Raw genomic sequence first — 18,869 nt, 5'->3', positions numbered from 1 at the left:
TCAGTGTGTCACTTCTGCCATCCTGCTTAGAAGATTGATAGCAAACCCACAGGTGTATGTTAAGAGCCTTATATGCACATGTATGAGAAATGTCTATGTTCTGGTCTTTCCTTGTCTGTCTAGTCTCCTAGGAACACATACCAGTCTGCTATGGGTAAACAGGCAATGGGAGTCTACATTACAAACTTCCACGTTCGTATGGACACGCTGGCCCACGTTCTGTACTATCCTCAGAAGCCCCTTGTAACAACACGCTCCATGGAGTACTTGCGATTTAGAGAGCTACCAGCAGGTGTGTCACTGATTCTTGTTTATTAAACACAAAGAATACTTACGAGTGTGTGATACCTCATTGATGTAATCTAAAAGGGATTTCTAGGTTACATGCTAACTCACAGCTTGACACTTTGTCTGCAGCTAAAACTCCTTTTCCATATAGTTGGCTAAAATGGAAACTGGAGAGGATGTGTTTCCTGTATAGGTTCTCCATGAGGTCACTCCTGGGTTGATAAATTTCATCTCTTTCTGTACCCAGAGTTGCATTTACTGATAGCAGTGTGGCTTTTCCACACGGGATGCGGAGATTATATCTTAGAAAAGGGTTGAATCGCCTTGCTGTAAAGAATTGGGCTGATTTTGGTTGTAAGCAATGCCTGTCTGATACGTATTCATGTTTTCAAAGCATTCTCTCAATGTTTTACAGGTATCAATTCAATTGTAGCCATTGCATCGTATACAGGCTATAACCAGGAAGATTCTGTCATCATGAACCGTTCTGCTGTTGACAGAGGCTTTTTCAGGTGTGACTTTCTCAAATTTTTGAACTGTTTGAGAATAAGTACTACAGTGAGTTGTCCAGAGGCTTGAGGAAAGTTTGTCTTAAATGGGAAGGTAGCCTTAAAAATGGAGGTGGAGGAAGCTTCAGAACAAGAATGGTGAATGTGCGTCTTAGCAAAACTCACTGATTAACTTTTCATCTTTTGTGTAGCTTGACTTCCCACTCTGCATTCCTGGCTCTTCCCTTTTGATCTTGTTTCCTGTGTTATCTGTTCTATTTATGCTGGTTAAATTGAAAACATGTTCTGAGTTTTTGTTGTGTGAGTTGTGAACTCCTTCATGTCGATATTGTAGCTTTATAATAAAATAGTGTACTTGATATCATGGCAGTTGCTACCAGTGAGGATTGGCATGTTCCTCTCCTTGTGAGGAACTGCTGTTGAGACGAGGGATGGCTGATGTGACTGTGCATTTTGCTAGATTTTAGATGACTGCTTAGCTCTACAGTCTTAACTGGTCAACAGATTTATGCTTTTATTCATTTTTTTGAACCTAAAAATTCTGTGCTGTGTCCTGTTCCTGCTACCTTCTAATGTTAATTATGGGACTGTTGGATTTCTGTGGTTCATGTGAACCTTGTATGGAATCTCTTATGTTCAAGGGAGTAATTAAATGTGAATGATGCCTTTTGCTAACAGCACAGCAAAAATATCCGAGGCCCAGAAAGAAGTTGATATAATGGAAAGATTTCCACTGAAACTCAGACATGGAATGTGGCATTGCAAGATAGCAGGAGATGTAGAAGTGCTCACAAATGGTGGAGTTAAGAATGAGACTGATTTGATGAAGGGCTCTGAGCACCCTGATGTAGTTGTAGGATTCCCTGTTCACTGCAGGGGAGTTGGACCAGGTGACCTTTGAAGGTCCCTTCCAACTCGAACGGTTCTCTAAGATGGGAATTGTCCTTAGGAGTAATAACTGCTTTGCACATGGGAACATCTCTCTACTTCATCAAAATAAAGCATGTTACCTATAGGCATTTTGGCAATGTCTAAGAAGTGACCATTAAAATGCCATCTGAGACATTTGTGTTAATGTGTTGTGGATTTTTTTTTCAGTCAGATTAACAGGACTTCAAAGGAAAGGTGGTGTGGCACGTGAATGTGAATTGTTTTGGTTGTCAGCAGTGCCAGTAGCTATGCACTTGGCAAAATGGTGCTTTAAATGAAATTGGGATGTGGAGATGAGGGAAAGTGATGCTGGTTTCACAGAGAGTCTGTCTTTGTTTCAGATCTGTGTTCTATCGCTCCTACAAAGAACAAGAGTCCAAGAAAGGGTATGACCAAGAGGAAGTCTTTGAGAAGCCTACTCGGGAAACTTGCCAAGGTAAGATACAGCAGAGTATAGAGGCTGAGCTTGTTAATTGCATTCTGGTATGGAAAGGTTACAGTTGAACTGATATTTTGTAGTAGGAATGTGTGTATTAATAGGAAAATGTATCAGGTAAGATACTCACTTATAATTACCATTAGCCACCTCTCATCATCAGCAGGCTGAAACTGTCATTTCTACAAAACTTCCAAGTCCTTATCTTGGCAAAACTTGAGAATCTCTGCGTACCTTTTTTTCTCCCCCAAGGTATGAGGCACGCCATCTACGACAAACTTGACGACGATGGTTTGATTGCTCCTGGGGTGCGCGTGTCTGGGGATGATGTCATCATTGGCAAAACAGTCACTCTGCCCGAAAACGAAGATGAACTGGAAAGCACTAACAGGCGTTTCACCAAGAGGGACTGCAGCACCTTTCTGCGAACCAGTGAGACTGGGATTGTAGATCAGGTCATGGTAACCCTTAACCAGGAGGGATACAAGTTCTGTAAGATCAGGGTGAGCACGGACCTGTATGTGTTTTTTCCTTAAGCATTTTTTTCAGTACCTGATTTACCCATTTAATGCTTTCCTGTGGTTTATAGGTACGTTCTGTAAGAATCCCACAAATAGGAGATAAATTTGCCAGCAGGCATGGTCAGAAAGGAACCTGTGGAATCCAGTACAGGCAAGAGGTAGTGATTCCTTTCTTTGTGCATTTAAATTTAGGTAGACTGTGTTCAGAAAGGGACACTGCTGTTCCGCACTGTGCTATCTCAGGGCCCTTGAAATACGTTTAAGACACAGTCAGAATCTGTGGACTGCTTTTCTTAAAGCTGGGACGTACTGACCGCCTGTTTCTGTGCCCCAGGATATGCCCTTCACTTGTGAAGGCATCACACCAGACATCATTATCAACCCCCACGCCATCCCTTCCCGCATGACCATTGGTCACTTGATTGAATGTCTTCAGGGGAAGGTAAGAATGCTTTACACTACGTGTTTTAGGGCTGGGAGTTCATATATACATTATATATATACATACATATATGTGTGTATATATATATATATATATATATATGTATATATATATATATATATATATATATATATATGTATATATGTATATATGTATATATTATATAACATATATATAATATATAATATATATATAATTTTTTTTCTTGTAAATATACACAAGTAAGTGTTGAATACATGTACGTGGTTAAGTGTTAATGCAGTTAAAAAAAAACACAACAAAAAAAAGAGCTTGTTCTCTGTTTACTTAGTGGCAAATACAAAAGTTTCTTGCAGGACCCACAATCCTATAATTTTTTCCCATTAAATGGTGCTGCTATTATTGCAAACATATCCTGCAACCTGGAAAAAGGAGTAGAAAAATCGTAGCTACTGCCTGTTTTTGAAAACCTCAGCTTGATTTTGCAGCTGATAAACCAAAGAAGATACAGCGCTGTCATGGGCAGGGAGTGTCAAGTTCTGTCATTAAAAGCTAAAATGATTTGAAATGTTTGCTTGACACTGAGAAATCTGACAAGGTTTTGCAAATCATTTCTCTGTAGGTGTCGGCAAACAAGGGAGAAATTGGTGATGCTACACCATTTAATGATGCAGTCAACGTGCAGAAGATTTCCAATCTTCTATCGGATTATGGTTATCATCTAAGAGGAAATGAGGTATCACCAAAATACCAATTCCTTGTGCTTTTAGTACGTGTGGTGGACAGTAAGGCTTACTGTTCTGTGATTGCATTGACTACATTAGGTCCTCTACAACGGCTTCACTGGACGAAAAATCACATCACAGATCTTCATTGGTCCTACATACTATCAGAGGCTGAAGCACATGGTAGATGACAAAATCCATTCTCGTGCAAGAGGGCCCATCCAGATACTCAACAGACAGCCCATGGAAGGTAGATCTCGGTAAGGATGTTTGCTGTTTTCTACATAGCCTTCCCCCTGGAGTCTTTAGCTGCCAAGTTAGCTGCTTTGTCTGTGGAGAGCAGCCCACACTGCAGTGTATAGTCAGTCTGTCAGGAACTGTGGCTGCTGGAGCCGTTTGTTTCAGAAGGACTGCACCCCATGGAGAGCACCTGTGCTACAGCAGTTTGTGGAGAACAGGGGTCTGGTGGAAAGATGCATGTTAAAACAGTTTGTAGAATAAGCAGCAGAAACTGTGTTATATTTGTGGAGGGGTAGAAGGTCTAAAGAATAATCCAGAAGCAAAGGAGTTGAAGTTATGCCAGAGAAGAAGGGAGAGGAGGGAAGAAGGTGTTTTTAGTTTTGTCATTGTTTCTTGTTATCATGCTCTGTTTTTAATTTTTTTTTTGCAAGTTGGGTCTGTTTTGCCTAAACTAGTGATGGGTAAGTAAGTGATTGTGCTTGTCTCGACCCAGCACAGAGGAGTGGAGGATGACTTAATCAGTTGCATCACCCTACAGAGTTGTGCTGTGTCTGATAGCTGCTCTGCATGTGGCTGCAGCAGTTAAAAGTGACTGTGTTAGCATTTACTTACGACATCTTTATTTTCAGAGGAAAACTGATGCCCAGATTTAGTCCTGCTTTGGAATACTGCTGGTTACCTGCTGTAGCAACGAGCACTGATGTTTTGTGCCAGAGGACTCAAAGTTTTGTTTTGTTTTCTGTCTCCAGCGATGGTGGCCTCCGTTTTGGAGAAATGGAGAGAGATTGCCAGATTGCCCACGGAGCAGCCCAGTTCTTGAGGGAGAGGTTGTTTGAGGCATCAGACCCATACCAAGTCCACGTGTGCAACCTCTGTGGAATCATGGCAATTGCCAACACAAGGACTCACACGTACGAGTGCCGGGGGTGCCGGAATAAAACACAGGTAAGTGTGGGGCTCACCAAAGGGTGACTAAAGGGGAATTGTGACTCCAGTGAACAGGAGGAGGGAGAAGTTATGTATAAATGTAAATGTTTAGAGAAACACGAGGACAATTGCTTTTTTTTTTTTATTTTTTAGCTTCGTAACTACTTACTTTAAAGTGTTTATGGCGTCCTACTTGATTTGGATGTTTCCTGTTACAGTGTTGGCAGGAAGTGCTGCTCAGCTATTTAGCAGTGGCAAGGTTTTAGAAGTGACCAGTTGGAGAGCTTATGTTAAGACTATTAAACAGTAGAACTCTGAATTGCAGGAATTTAGAACTGTGCTTACCCCCATGAAAACGCTTCATGCCTGCAAGCAGGGTTCCCATGGGAGGTCTTTTGTGTAGTACTTTATTTTTTTTTCTCCACAATCATTTATAGCATGTGCTTTTTTAAATGCAATAATTATTATTTATGGTGTTTGTTCTATAGTGTGTGCATAGCTACAGAGCTGTGTCAAGGCAGATTGGCAGCAGAGATGAAAACAGTCACTCGGTCACTTCAAATAGGTTTGGGGTGCTGGGAATGGTCTGCTGCAGCTCATGTTGGGGCTGCTTGAAGGGATGTGCTGGAGATCTTAACTGTAGTTAATGCATAGGAGGCATGCTTTGCTGTGCAAATGTGCCCCTGTTTAAATAACTTTTTTTTAAGATCAGAGCCTTGGCTGCCTTTTTTTTTTTTCTGTTTAAAAAGTTAATTCTGGATAGTTGTTTTATAGCCTCACAGACTGCCTCTGCTTCCTTCCTGCTTTGTAGCTGTCTTTATGCAATCCTTGTTAAATGCTTTCATGTGTGATTCAGAATTACAGAATCCTTAAGAGCTGAAAGGGACCCTTACTGGGACCAGGTGGCCTTTAATAAGGAACAGGGACATCTACAGCTCCATCAGGTGCTCAGAGCCCTGTCCTGCCTCACCTTGAGTGTCTCCAATGCAAAAAAAAACTTGATGAGTGAGTTGTGTAGCTATTTGATGCTTTAGGAGCACTTACCCATCACAACTCTTGAAATCTCTTCCCAGATATCTTTGGTTCGAATGCCCTATGCCTGCAAACTCCTCTTCCAAGAGCTGATGTCTATGAGCATTGCACCTCGGATGATGAGTGTTTAAAAATGTTTCTTCTTAAAAGAGTTTTTTTAAAAACGTGAAGCGTTTTGGTTTTGTTTCATTTTGTGTAGGCTGTGTTGAAAGTAGTTTTACTCATCAGCTGTGTGCTGTTTAAAAGTACGTTTATTTCCTGTAAATAGAAGTAAAATTTGTAATCAAACTTGTGCAACTCTTTATTTGTGTATCTGCAAAAGTGTGCAAGCAAAAGGAGGTAAGAGAATGATTAGCGAGCTAGAAAAAGCCCAAGGCTGTGGCTTCCAAAATACTGACTTAAACTGTGCGTAAGTGAAAGTCCTCACATCACAGCTCTGCACCATCATCTGTGGAAAAACAGAAACAGGTTATGCTGCACAGTTTCTCGTACAGCAGCCCAGGAAATGCATTTTCTGCTGTCTTAGCTGAGGGTGCTTGCTTTCCCTCCCCACAGGAGCACTTCAGCTGCACAAGGAAGGTGGTGGGTGGCATTCTTCTGTGCTGAGATCACTGAGAAATCAGGCAGTGCCTCCCTAAGGGTGTAGCATATAGCTATGGAGCAGCCTGTTCCATCTGACAGTATTCCATTAATATTATTGACTGCTCAAGAAATGGCCTGCCAGCTTATTGCTTAGCTACGGCCTGCTTACTTGGGATCTTTCCTATAGCTGACAAGAAACAGCAGTAGCTGTGTGCACAGAAGACATAAACCACAAAGTAACATGTGCAGCACTCCACCCTTACTCCCCCCTCTCCCAGTAACTCAAATTCTAGTTGATGAGTTCCTGCTATTTGTGGCACAGCTCAGCAACATCCACCAGAACGATGTCTGGAAAGAGACACTAAGCATAGCAGCCTTCACCATACGTTTTTAGCTCAAGTGATACTGGGATTCACTTTTTATGCTGTTACTTCAACACCAAATGCTGTTAATATTCTCCTAAAGCCTTTTTTCAGCTATGCAGGGGTGCAGGGATCCAGCTTTATCCTTGAGATAAACCCACTGCTGATTAAGCTAAAGAAAGATTAAAGAGAACCAGAAGTGCTTGAAGTCTCTGCTCTTTCTGGGGCCAGTTATGTCAATCCTGCTCCCAGGAGAACTGGGCAGGCTTGGAAGGAGGGTACAAATTAAGGGCTAGAAAAGCAATGAAAGTTGCTTTATAAAAATCAACAAAAATCAACAATCTATCCCAAAGCTGTTATTCACTTTGCATCTTAATCTCCAGTACTTCTTCACGGCATTTGGGGTTACTTGACAACCCTTTGAGAACTCTAGCAGCTGAGATGGGCTGGCAGTGTCTTCCCAAAACCACTGGAAGCTGTGTCTCGCCCTGACTGATAGTATTAAATAGGAGTGGTCCTTCTGGATCAAGTAAGTAAGCTGAGTGACAGGGGAGAGAGCTGCTGAACATTCAGTCATGCTACTTACCCTTGGTCAGGGCTATTTCATGCAGAGTTTCCACAACATGGATTTTTGCAGACGCTGTTGCCTCTCCTTTGGCATTTGATGCGTGACACTCATATTCTCCAGCATCTTCTTTGCTCAGAGGAGATATCTAGGGAAAGAAACACCCCCTCCCCACTAAGTATCCTGTGGAGAAGCAGAGATACTTCTGTCCTGAAAGGATAAAACATCTGTTAACCCTGGAGACCACAGTGAGTGTAGGATTGCTTCTGTCTGCTCTAACAAGTTGTTTGGTTCCAATTGTGGCACTACCTTCCAGGCAGGCTGGGGACAGGCTGCTCCTGGGATTCAGCCTAACGTAGCTGTGCTTTGTTAGGCCACACTGAGCATGCTGTAACACTGCTTTTCTTTTAGCACTTACTTAAGTTTGGAGCTATGTTGGAGCCCTGCATGCTTGGCAAGGGGCTGGAGGCAGGAATAAAAATAAATAAATAAATCCTTCCAGGAACATGCTGCAACTAGGCTGTGCTGCAAAATCCCTGACTCAAAAAAATCTTCCCTCTGTTTCCACCTCTGCTTTGGCACGTGCTGCAGGAACCACTTTGCCTGACCCGTGCTTCCAGTTGCCAGATTTTTTCAGCAGCTGGGAGCCATAGTACTTACAGACTGATGCAATTGCCTTATGGGGATGCAAAGCAGCTCCCTCCCCACTGCTGCTCTCCACAGTGTGGCAATTGGGTGCGATCCTGCAGGTACTCTGCTAGCTTAGGAAGCCTGCTGTGTGACAGCTGATGGCATCTGTGCTGTGCTGAGGCAGGTGGTGTGTGTCACTGGAGCAAAAAACAGCTGCTAAAGCTAGAAGGTCTTGGAGTCTTAAGCCCACTTTACAGATTTCTTTCTATAGAAAGAATACAGAGGTCTCCTTCCCTCTACTGGCAGAAGGTAGTGAAGTCATACAAAACTGTATGAATACTCCCGGGTAAGCTGGGAGCCAGCAGCCACCTTTACCTTTCATGTCTAATTCACACCAAGTCTTTTCCTCTAACTGTCCCAACCCCTGCCATACAGCTGCACAGGGGCTGTTTGCATGCAGTACTTACCAGCACCCAGCCTGTCACTTCATGTTTCTCAGGGCCCCCTCGGGTCTGAATAGCCAGATTTTCTCTGTCGCCCGGCAGAAGCTCCATTCTCTGGATACCATACTGTCCTTGGATGATCTAAACAGAAAGGAAGAAAGGTGTGAGGGTTTGTGGTCTTTCATTTATGCTACAGCTTGTAACTAGATCAACATCAGTTTTGCACGCCTACGTTTTGCGTGGAAGCAATGTTTTCCTAGTGCTGACATTTAACCTCATGCTGTGTGTGCTGCAGCTCCAATGTCTGCACTAAGGCTGTGCTCCCCTTGCTGCAGTGAGAACAGAATGCAGAGCAGCACAGTTTTCTGGTGTGCCTGGTGCTGGGGACTGCACACATGCCCTGCACTGATTTTGTCTCAGAATATTTGAGCATGTTCCAGTGCCTGATGCTGGGTCAGCTGTGGCCAGCTGCCTCAGTCACTGCCGTCAGCAGAGTGACAGAAGGTCAAGGGACATTGCCTACATACCCTGAATACCAGGAAATACACAAGTCCTCTTCTGTGCTGAGACCGACACAAGTTTGGAAAAAAATAATCAATGATTAAAAAGATAATATTAAGCAAAGCCAGATGTTAAGGGGGTGGGAAGAACTGCACAGATGGGAGATCTCATCAAAGATGTGTATTTCTATGAGCAGTTTTCTTTGGTTTTACATCCTGCTGCTTACTAAGCAGTCTCAGCTACCTCAGCTTTGCGAATCACAAAGAGCTCCTAGGAAAGCCCTTACCTTGTTCCAGATGAGGACAGGGGTTGGGATGCCAATGACTTCACAGCTCAGGTAGATCTGTGCTCCCGTCACATTCCAGATGTCCTTAGGAGGGGTCACAATGGAGGGTCCTGCAATGAGGAAGAAACATTCCTAAGCACTGGGTGACTGCAAGGCCTTTTCTGTGGGGCCTGTCACTTCTGATGGGTTTTGAAGACAAGGTGAGGAAAGGACCTCCATCCCAAACCCTCTGGGAGACAAAGGGGTCCCAATCATTCTCCCGTACCAGAGAGACCTTGGTCAGCTTTACAGCAACCTTCTCCCAGCATGATTTTAGGATGCAACAGAGCCTGTGGCAGTTGGCTAGCAGAATCCAATGCTACCTGTGCACAACACTCAGCCAAAGTGAGCTGGCTGTGGAGGACGGCAGAGCTTTCCCCACAGAAGACCTGGGAAGGAACCAGGTGAATTCAGAGCTCCGCTTTCCCCAGGGAGTGCCAATCTCTGGTTAAAAAGAAATGAGAAGTTGTTTTCAAAACCTGACTTGAGCAATGCTGTTTTGCAGCTCTGCCTAGATGTTTACCCCTCAGGCTGGAAAACGTCTGAGACGTAACCCACAGCCCACAGAGGGAAGAATGGCCTTTCTGTTTTATCCCTCTGTAGTGGGGGAACCACTGCTGCTTTGCAAAATGTGGCTATTAATGTTCCACAAGAGGAAGTGCAGATCAGTGGAGCACATAGTGTTTATTTCCACTTATTGACAGCTCGAAGAACACAGCTGATTTTCCCCTTCTGCACTGAAGAGGTAGGTTTCTCTTCACCAGAAAGAATTTCCTGTGGAAACAATGGCCCTGGCCCCAGCCTGCACGTGCACCCTACCCTGCAGCCCTCAGGCAGGCAGTGGGGAGCAGCACTCAGGTCCACCTCGCTGCAGCCTACATCTACCCTCACAGAGACATCCCAGTCATCTGCACTTAACAAGAGGCAGCAGCACAGAAGGTATCTGTGCACCCCTAGCAGACAGTTAAAACCACCACATGTTGTGATCAATAAGAGTCAGACACTAGGTTTCCTCACAAATAGTACAACCCACTTGTACAGAACAGATTCTGTGAGCTGAAAAAATGATTTATGCAGTGCTTCATTAAGTAGCTTAATATACTGCTGGCTGTGCTGTGGGCCAGGAGAGAGCTGTTTTACAGTCACAGCTGTCCCCACAGCAGGGCCACCACAGGTCACGTGCTCTGCTCCCCTTCCCCAGGATGGCCACTTCCCCAGCACATCAGTTATTGTTTTCCTGGTGTCCCTTCAACAATGAGGTGCTCAGCAGTTCCAGTGGGAACTGCAGGTCTCCAGGCTGCTTAGCTCACCCCGCGCCCTGCAAGAACCTCCCAAAATACACGCGATGCTCCAGCCATGCAAAATCCCTCAACTGCAAGGTGCCCTTCCCAGAGATGACTTCAGGCCCTGGTACAACCCTTTTATCACCAGATGCTGGTGTTCTCCATTAGGCAACAAAAACACAGCTGCTCCAAAACTGCCACAATCTGCCACTGCAGAAATGAAGGGATCTGAAATCTTACATTAAAGCCTGACCGACTTCAAGACAACGTTATCTGGCTCACTTCATGGCTAAGCTGGTTTAGCACAGCAGCCAAAGCACAGTGAGAGCTTGGCCATTATGAGGCAGCCCCAAGCTTGGGGTGTGCATTTTGTTCTAACTGTGAGGAGTGTGAGACTCTGCCTTTGGCTGCAAAATGAACAGGAAGCATTCATGGGCCTCTGACTCCGTCTGAGACAGCCCAGAGACCAAAATGGGATACAACTCCTTAAAGATGCACCAGTGTCGTGGGAAGAGTCAGTCTGGTCTCCTGGGATATTTTACTTTAATCCAGATTTCCAAAGCTCTGGAGTTGGGCTTCATCCTCCACTAAAAATAAACAAGAAAGGCCAGGAAGTCAACAGATTTAGAGTCACGGCAGACTGCAGTAATACAACAGTAGCTATAGCCCCAGTGAGCTGACACCACAACACGTTCCCTCCCACAGCCCCTCTAAGGAGCCCCTACCCCAGGGATAAGCAGGAGACATGGGGCCTTGCAACAAGACGACAGGCAGGGAGTGCCTGAGCCTTCCATGGTCTTCAGACAATGCAAACACATTCCCTCTTGCAAGTGATGCCCCTTGCTTAGAGGACCTAGTGTAGGGAGCAAGGCCACCATGTGGTCAGCAGAACAGGAAACAATCCACCTCATACAGAGCAAGAGTTGATTTGTGCCAGCAAGAATGCTCTCTGGTCCTTCTCTTACATCCTGCCTCTTCAAGCTCCTGATGTTCTAGATGCAGAATTGCCCAGGAAGAGGAACCCTTCTCTGTCTGCTTCCCTTGGACTAGGAACTTGCAGGTTGCATTTGCTGATGAAAATGGCCACGGAGAGCAGAACCCAGCCCCAGATGATGGAGACATCAGCCTGGCTGAGTGGTCTCAGCTTTCCAACAGAGGCTGACTCAAGGGCTCTGTGCTGCATGTGCTGCAGCCTGCTGCTACTTGTCCTGAATGCACAGATGCTTCTTGGCTGACAGGACACCAGACTGCTGATAGAGATCAGCTGCTCTCCACAGGCACTCCAGGCATTTTCCCTGTTGCTCTCATCATTGTTTGTAAGATAAATAGCTCTCCCTGGCCAGGGAAGGGGCTTATATATAGAGCCTGCACACTGTGCTCATTCACTCTGGGCGAGGAGCCTGTGCATGTGGGGCTTGTTTGTTCTGCCAGTCACAGGGAGCTGATGATCTGCGTTGTGTCAGCAGTCAGGGAGGAGTCCCCATGGTTATTATTTAGCTGTTTTTCTGCTAAAGCAGCATATGGCAGAGCCTGTGACTCCCTCAATGAAGCTGACTATCAACTCCCATCCCAACCCACCCATTTGTCCCTTGCACACACCACAAGGATGGAGCATCTTTACATCCTTGCTCAGGGTCACCTAAGCTCCCTCTCTGTGGTGTTGAGCTCTACCACCTCTAGAATCATAGGATTAAGGCTGGAAGAGACCTCTATGGTCATCCAGTCCAGCTCCCAGCCCATCCACACTGACCGCATCGCGCAGTGCTACATCTCCATGGCTCCTGAACGCTTCCAGGGATGGTGACTGCACCACCTCCCTGGGCAGCCTGTGCCACTGCATCACTGCTCTGAGAAGAAATGTTTCCTAATATTCAAGCTGAACATATCCTTGCAAAATGTAAGGCCATTCTCTCTCATCCTATTGCTCTTAGCAGAGAGAAGAATCTGACCCCCCACCTTGCCTCTGCCTCCTTTCTGAGAGCTGTATAGAGCCATAAGGTGTCCCCTGAACATCCTTCAGCCTGAACTCAGCTGCTCCCCATCTCACTTGTGCTCCACACACAGCTCCACTGCCCTTCTCTGGCCATGTTCCAGAGCCCCAATGTCCTCCACGCAGTGAGGGGGCCCACAGCTGAACGTGACACTCAAGATGCAGCTTCACCAGTACCACGTCTTGCTCTGCCTCCTTGTTGCTAACACAAGGACAAACCCACAGCCACTGAGGGGCAAGTGTGGGGTCAGAGTGGAGGCAAAGCTTCACAGCTGCCCAGGCTCACAAGGAAGTCTTAAAGATACCTCTCTCTCCCTAATGACCAGAAGTCACAACATCATAGGAACACCTTGGAAATCACACTCTTTTCAACACACAGCAATTCAGCCTTTTAAATTCTTGGGCTTCAACTGTCAGCACCACAACCATGCACTGAATTGTCAGAGAGCAAAGATAAGGCATGCTAGTGGGCTTGGCTGTTCTTCCCAAGCCTCAGCAGGGAATCCAGCTAGACACTCCCTCTTCCTGCATGCTTTTGTCTCTCTGAGCATAACATTCAAATTCTCTACAATAAAAGGACCCAGACTCCACTAATGCACTAACCATGCACCAGCAACCAAAACAACAACTCCACAGCTAAAATCAAAGGGGCTGCGGGTACAGCACCGAAGACAAAAACAGGCCTGGGGCTAAGCACCGAGCACCCTGGCATTTGGATGTGCGTGGGAAGTCCTCAACACCAAAAGATGAAGCAGTGTACCACACATTGAAGTGTGGGCGTCAGCCTGGTTCCCAGCCAGCCCTCCTGAGTGCTGCATTGCTTCACCAGAGCCCTGGTTAAGATACAGACTGGGAACACTGACTTGGAGACAACAAATCAAAAGCTAAACAGCTTGCAATCTCGTAAGCCTGAAAACAGACTTACCACAGCCTCTTAAGTTGCTGGGAAAGTATTTTCCCTTCAAAATTCCTTTATATGGAGAAGGGGAAACCTTCTGTAAGCAGCATCTGCTAATTCTAGCTCACATGCCCTTAGCTGCTCCTTCCCAGGGCAAAACACTGAGAGGCAACAGCAGATGGGAAGCATACACATTTTCTGTCCTTCCCCATTCCCTGAGTCCCTGCATGACTTTAAGTATCCTTCTTTACCTCCTTCAGATAGCACTTCTCCCCCTCCCCTGTACCAGGCCTTGAAGAGTCAAAGGAATTACAGGAAGAAGCTCTGAGAACAGAATGCCTGGCCCAAAAGAGATGCTCACTTTTGCATAAGGGGAAATCACATTCACCTCCTTCCAAAAGCCTTTTTGTCAGGCACTGTGTGGGCAGGGAGAGACGTGGAAACTAGGCATGGCAGCATTTATTCATGGTAAAGCTCTCAGGGCTTTCAGAAGTCCAACCTGATTAGACTCGTTACTTGATAATCTCCTGTTTAGTACGAACCTCAAAGAACTTCAATCCAACAACGGATTAAACACATTTTTTAAACACAGCATGCCTTTCCAGCAGCAGAAAAACAAACGTGGGAAGGAATTTGCTGATCTGAAATCATTCCTTCCTGGTGGCTTTTAGTTTTCTATGACAATGGAGAATGAAGAAACAGGTAAAAACATGGGATCCTCTTGGGCAGTGGAAGCGCTACACAGTCCCAGCTATGGTGGTGTGTACAGCTTATGTGCCCTGAGCTGACAAGTAATACATTAAACAGACTCCCTAATAAGATTTTAGCACCATAACCATAAAAACTTAATGTGTTTTAAACTCCAGTGAACCCAAAACTTTCCGAAGAACTAAATGCCTTTTAAGGAGGAATTAAGGGCACTGCTCTATGACAGTGCAGGAAGAAAACACAAAGTTGCTAATTAGCTTTAAAAATACAAGCACAACATTTCAGCCCTGGTAACTCTGTCTCAAGATCCCAATGAACCCAGTGCTGGAAAAGCAAAGCGTCACACCCAACCCCATCACAGTGTCACACTGTGCTACAGTATGTAGCACTAAACCCCCCTGTGCAACTGTATCATGCAACTGTGTGGATCTGCTGTGCCACACAATCAGCAGACTAAGATCCACCCACCAATGCAAAGCACTTCTTTAGGTGGGAGAAAGTGGGCAGCAGGCCGCTGCCACAAGGCCCCCAAGAAGAAATCCAAACCAGCTTCACAGGAGAATGAGGGGATTTAGTTCATTTTCCAACCTCTTAGCAAAACCTCACCCTAATCCTCTTACACCAGCAAGAAGAAAGAGCTCATAAAATGCAGCTGTTAGTTTAATTCTTTTATATCCCAGGGAAGAAAGAACGGTAGGAAAGGACTAAAACAATCTAAGCCACTCGTTAATTAAAAAGCACAAATCCTGAGGGGTTTCTTGTAGAATGTGATCTAATATGAACTATGGCCTCTGGTATCTAAGAGATTTGAAGCCTTGAATTTAATGCAGCTGTATAAAGAGAATGGGAGGCGATGTCGGTGACAAAAGCATGTCATCTCCCGCCATCCTTTCCCAAACACACCTGTTTCTCCTCTACTCTGGCAGCAGATTAAAAACAACAACAACAAACAAAGCCCTCAAAACTAAAACACTGATGGCAAAACCTTAACAGCTGAAGTTTCATGCCACAAGTCTGCAGAAGGGATTTATGTTTTTTGACTTAAAAGCATCTTGTGGGAACTCAGATACAATCCAACCACAGAGCACACAGCTTTATGAGCCACCAAGACAAGACATAACTACTGATGAGGTGAAGTGCCATGTGGGGGTAATATCTGCCCCTGTGTTTCCACCTCCATGAAGCATTTGCAATGAGGTCCAAACCAGCACCAATTCCCTGATAAACGCCTCCTCTGAAGCCCAGCTGTGTGTTGTCTGTACAAGGTGACTGGCTGTGACAGACATGATGAAACAAACTGGAGATCCCACCTTTGCTGGAACAAGTATAGGGGACTTCACTCTTGGGCTGAAATGAAACAACTCCAGCAGTAATTCCAGCAGTCACAGCATGCCCCTTGAAGCAGACGATAAGAGTGACCCAGACAGATTTGTTCTTTCTTGCACTGTTTGGGCAACAAGTGCATGCCTGGTATTTTTCAGCTCAGAGAGAGAGATCACCATGCCAAAAAGCCTTCTCACATTTGGACGGGGGTTTGGTGCTTTGAGAATTTGTTCTGCCTGGCTTGAGCTGAGCCACGCAATCTTCATTCCTTGTGGCAAGAGACTCTGCATGACAGTGGGTACCACAGCTATCCTGTCCCAGGTCCTACGACCTGTAAATTGGTTCTGTGCATGCACTGCAAAATTAACTGCAGTCAAAATTTAAAGAGTCTGCCCTGAGCATCCATGCACACCTATGTGACGTCAGTTTGCCTCAGAGCCTACTCAAGAGAGCATACACGGGCAGAGCATGAGCCCAGCTATAAGGAGCACTGCAGCACCAGTGGCTGCTCACTCAGAGCAGCTCTGCAGGCTCCCACACATCCATTTCTTCAGCCCTTTTCAATGGTCCTGCCCCTGTGCAACCCACTCCAGGGAGGACTGTCTGGATCCCTGCACCTGCTAAGTGCTAATATACAGAGGGTTGCCTCCATCCTCTAAAACTTTTCTCAGCTGCCTTCCTTTGCCCACCAGCTGAAACTTCTGACTGCTACGGAAATCCTTTATTCTGCATGGGTTCGTTATTTTTGTACAAAGGACACAGGCGTCAGATTAGGGATGTCTGGAAAACAAGCAGCAGAAAAAGAATCACGAGGACAAGGTCAAGGCATGCTATGTAGAGCCAAGAACTGGCTCATTCCCCAAGTCGTTCCCAGCTGTTGGATAGCAAACAAAAACTGCAGAGTATCACACAGAAAACCCTGTGGTGGGCAAGCTGGATTTGTATTTTGTCAGCTTTGTCAAATAGTATTTTAATGAACTTCTAGCTCCTTGGAAATAAATCTATTGTTGAGAAATCCATGCATCTTAAGCAGAGTTTTGCACGTTAAGCTGTACATAATTCCCTCTGAGTTCTCTGCTTACACTCTGCAAATAATCTCTGTGAAATCCAGTGCATGTATTCAAGTGGTACTTCCTGTGCATTTTAATGTCTGAGAAATGTTGTTGGACACTACTATTCAAATTGAACTTTACCACACAAAGAAGTGGCTGTGCAGCAGAGACAAAAGCTTGCTCTTTAATACTTTCCCCTGGTAGGAAGGTGCTTAATATGTCCTTAAAATGAGACTATTCAAGAGGAACTCCAACAAGAAGTCCAAACAGAATTTTTAAAAAAGTTAAATAAATGAGCTTACTTTGTCCACATGGTGCTGCCTACAGTAAATCAATAGGACTGAACCTCCAAGGAGGTATACTTCCTTCAGACCTTCTGAATACCTGGTACATGTAGGACACAGAGGGGAGACAATGTAAGAGAATGGGTATGAAATGCAATCCCAGTTAAATGAGGAGTAGGATCCTGAGTCTCCTCTCTGCCTGCGGCTGATCCCTGTGATCATCACAAAGCACGTGTTTCAAGGCTGTGTTAAGATTCACTCTCACCTTACATGTGAGGTGAGGTTTGGGCAAACAGTTGCAGGAACGAAGAAAAGGACAGAGCAGCAGTGTTTTCCCCACTTGCATCTCTGTGTCCTGTCTCCTGACTTTCTACCTTGCTCCAAGCATGGGGTGCTATGGTGGGTGATGGGGAGCACCAAACAACAAGCCATCCCCAGATGTATTCCTCTCTTCCGCTGGATGCCTCATCACCAGCTGCCTCCCTTCCTGCTGACAACAATGGAGGCCAAGAGCTTTCCATTTCCTCCTCCCCAGGATGAGCTTTCAAATAGGACGAACAAACAAGCAAAGCTAAACAAAAGCAAGCGCTGCTTTGATACACCTAAAAATCAAACCACACCCTTCCAACCATCTACATCTCCACACACGAACACACACACAAAAATAATCAACCAAAAATAACTACTAGAAATAACAGTCTGCTGCAAACATGTTTTTTCTGGATCTCTACTCAAGACTTGAAGGGATGTTGTCCCCATATGACGCGAGTCTGATAGCCTAATGATTGCATGCTAGAGCTCCATCTTCCAAATATTTAGGGTTTTTTTTTAGAGATTCAGAGAAGTGCTATCTTCTACCTGTAGGGCTGCACTGTCGGGGCCTGATGGGGTGGGCGTCCTCTCCTGCCATCGTTTCAAAATCAGTGTGGAGATTACACCTCCCCTCCCCAGTCTTAATTGCTGTGAGTCCCCGTGGGCTACCAAAGCACTTCCAGCTGTCTGAGCATCAGGTGAGTGGGCTGAGTCCTGGCAGCCACAGAACAACGCATATCGCCAGGACAGCAGCACGAGGAAGGATCGTGCAGCCAGAAGAAGGCTGAACGGGCTCTGCCGAGCAGCCCACGCTTTTCTTTTGAGTCCTCTCAAAAGGAGAGGACTGCCCAGGGTGACATTCCACCGACAGCCCCGCCGAGCACTAACAGCGGAGCTACGCGGGTTCCACCGCTGCCGGACAACGAGAGGACGGCCGCATTTCTTTCTATTTCTGGAGCGAGCCTCGAGCCGCGCAGCACCGCGGCCGGCCGCGGCTTCGGGCAGGGGACAGCGTGTCCCCGCGCAGCTCCGCACTGAGCAGCTCCCGCCGCCCGCGCTCCCACCCGCCGGCCCCGCACCTTGCTCGCAGGCTCCCTTGCTGCGCTGGCTGATGGCGGGCTCGCCGCGGCTCTGCGCGCGCAGGCTGGCGGCGCGGAGCTGGCAGCCGCTGCCGTAGGTGAGCCCGTCGCTGCCGCACACCGGGTAGCGGCTCTTGCACACGCACACGCCGACCGGGGCTGCGGGGCCGGCGGCGGCGGCGGGGCCCGGGCCGCTCTTCGCCTTGCGGCGCTTACGGCTCTTCACGCACTCCAGCCCGGCGGCGCAGCGCCCCCCGCCAACGCCGGCGCCGCCGCACGCCTCGCCCTCGCCGCGCCCGCACTGCCAGCAGCACCCGCACGCGTCCCGCACGCGGCCCAGCGGGCAGCCCCGCGCCGGCAGCGCCGGGCACCGCGCCGCGTCGCACGGCCCGCAGCCCCCCGGCTCCGCCACCGCCGCTACGGCGGGAGTCAGCAGCGCCAGCGCCCACAGCGCCGGGGACGGCATGGCGAAACGGCGGCCCGTCGCCCCGCGCCGGCTTAAG

At 46.6% G+C, this 18,869-nt stretch overlaps 2 protein-coding genes across 3 annotated transcripts in view; one reads left to right on the top strand and one right to left on the bottom strand.

Annotated features, from left to right (window-relative positions):
• The window catches only part of POLR2B (RNA polymerase II subunit B), a 17,582-nt gene extending 11,265 nt beyond the window's left edge, over nucleotides 1–6,317 (top strand). For both annotated transcript variants that reach the window (XM_065736708.1, XM_065736707.1), the window contains 10 exons: nucleotides 124–292; nucleotides 704–800; nucleotides 2,069–2,163; nucleotides 2,416–2,666; nucleotides 2,753–2,842; nucleotides 3,019–3,126; nucleotides 3,728–3,841; nucleotides 3,930–4,090; nucleotides 4,820–5,015; nucleotides 6,071–6,317. In XM_065736708.1, coding sequence (XP_065592780.1) covers nucleotides 124–292; nucleotides 704–800; nucleotides 2,069–2,163; nucleotides 2,416–2,666; nucleotides 2,753–2,842; nucleotides 3,019–3,126; nucleotides 3,728–3,841; nucleotides 3,930–4,090; nucleotides 4,820–5,015; nucleotides 6,071–6,160 — 1,371 coding nt within the window. In that variant the 3' untranslated portion in view covers nucleotides 6,161–6,317. The remainder of the gene's footprint in view (nucleotides 1–123; nucleotides 293–703; nucleotides 801–2,068; nucleotides 2,164–2,415; nucleotides 2,667–2,752; nucleotides 2,843–3,018; nucleotides 3,127–3,727; nucleotides 3,842–3,929; nucleotides 4,091–4,819; nucleotides 5,016–6,070) is intronic.
• IGFBP7 (insulin like growth factor binding protein 7) lies at nucleotides 6,263–18,869 on the bottom strand. Its single transcript, XM_065736719.1, has 5 exons — nucleotides 18,367–18,869; nucleotides 9,399–9,508; nucleotides 8,636–8,752; nucleotides 7,560–7,686; nucleotides 6,263–6,477 (listed from the first exon to the last, which is right to left on the bottom strand). The coding sequence occupies exons 1-5, from the start codon at nucleotides 18,830–18,832 to the stop codon at nucleotides 6,458–6,460; spliced, it is 840 nt and encodes a 279-aa protein (XP_065592791.1). The 5' UTR covers nucleotides 18,833–18,869; the 3' UTR covers nucleotides 6,263–6,457.

The sequence above is a fragment of the Cyrtonyx montezumae genome, unplaced genomic scaffold (assembly GCF_038088225.1).
Source record: "Cyrtonyx montezumae isolate F1298 unplaced genomic scaffold, pur_monq_1.0 scaffold_2, whole genome shotgun sequence".
Lineage (NCBI taxonomy): Eukaryota > Metazoa > Chordata > Aves > Galliformes > Odontophoridae > Cyrtonyx > Cyrtonyx montezumae.
Note: the sequence above shows the minus strand (reverse complement) of the source record. Positions and strands in the feature narration are given on the sequence as shown.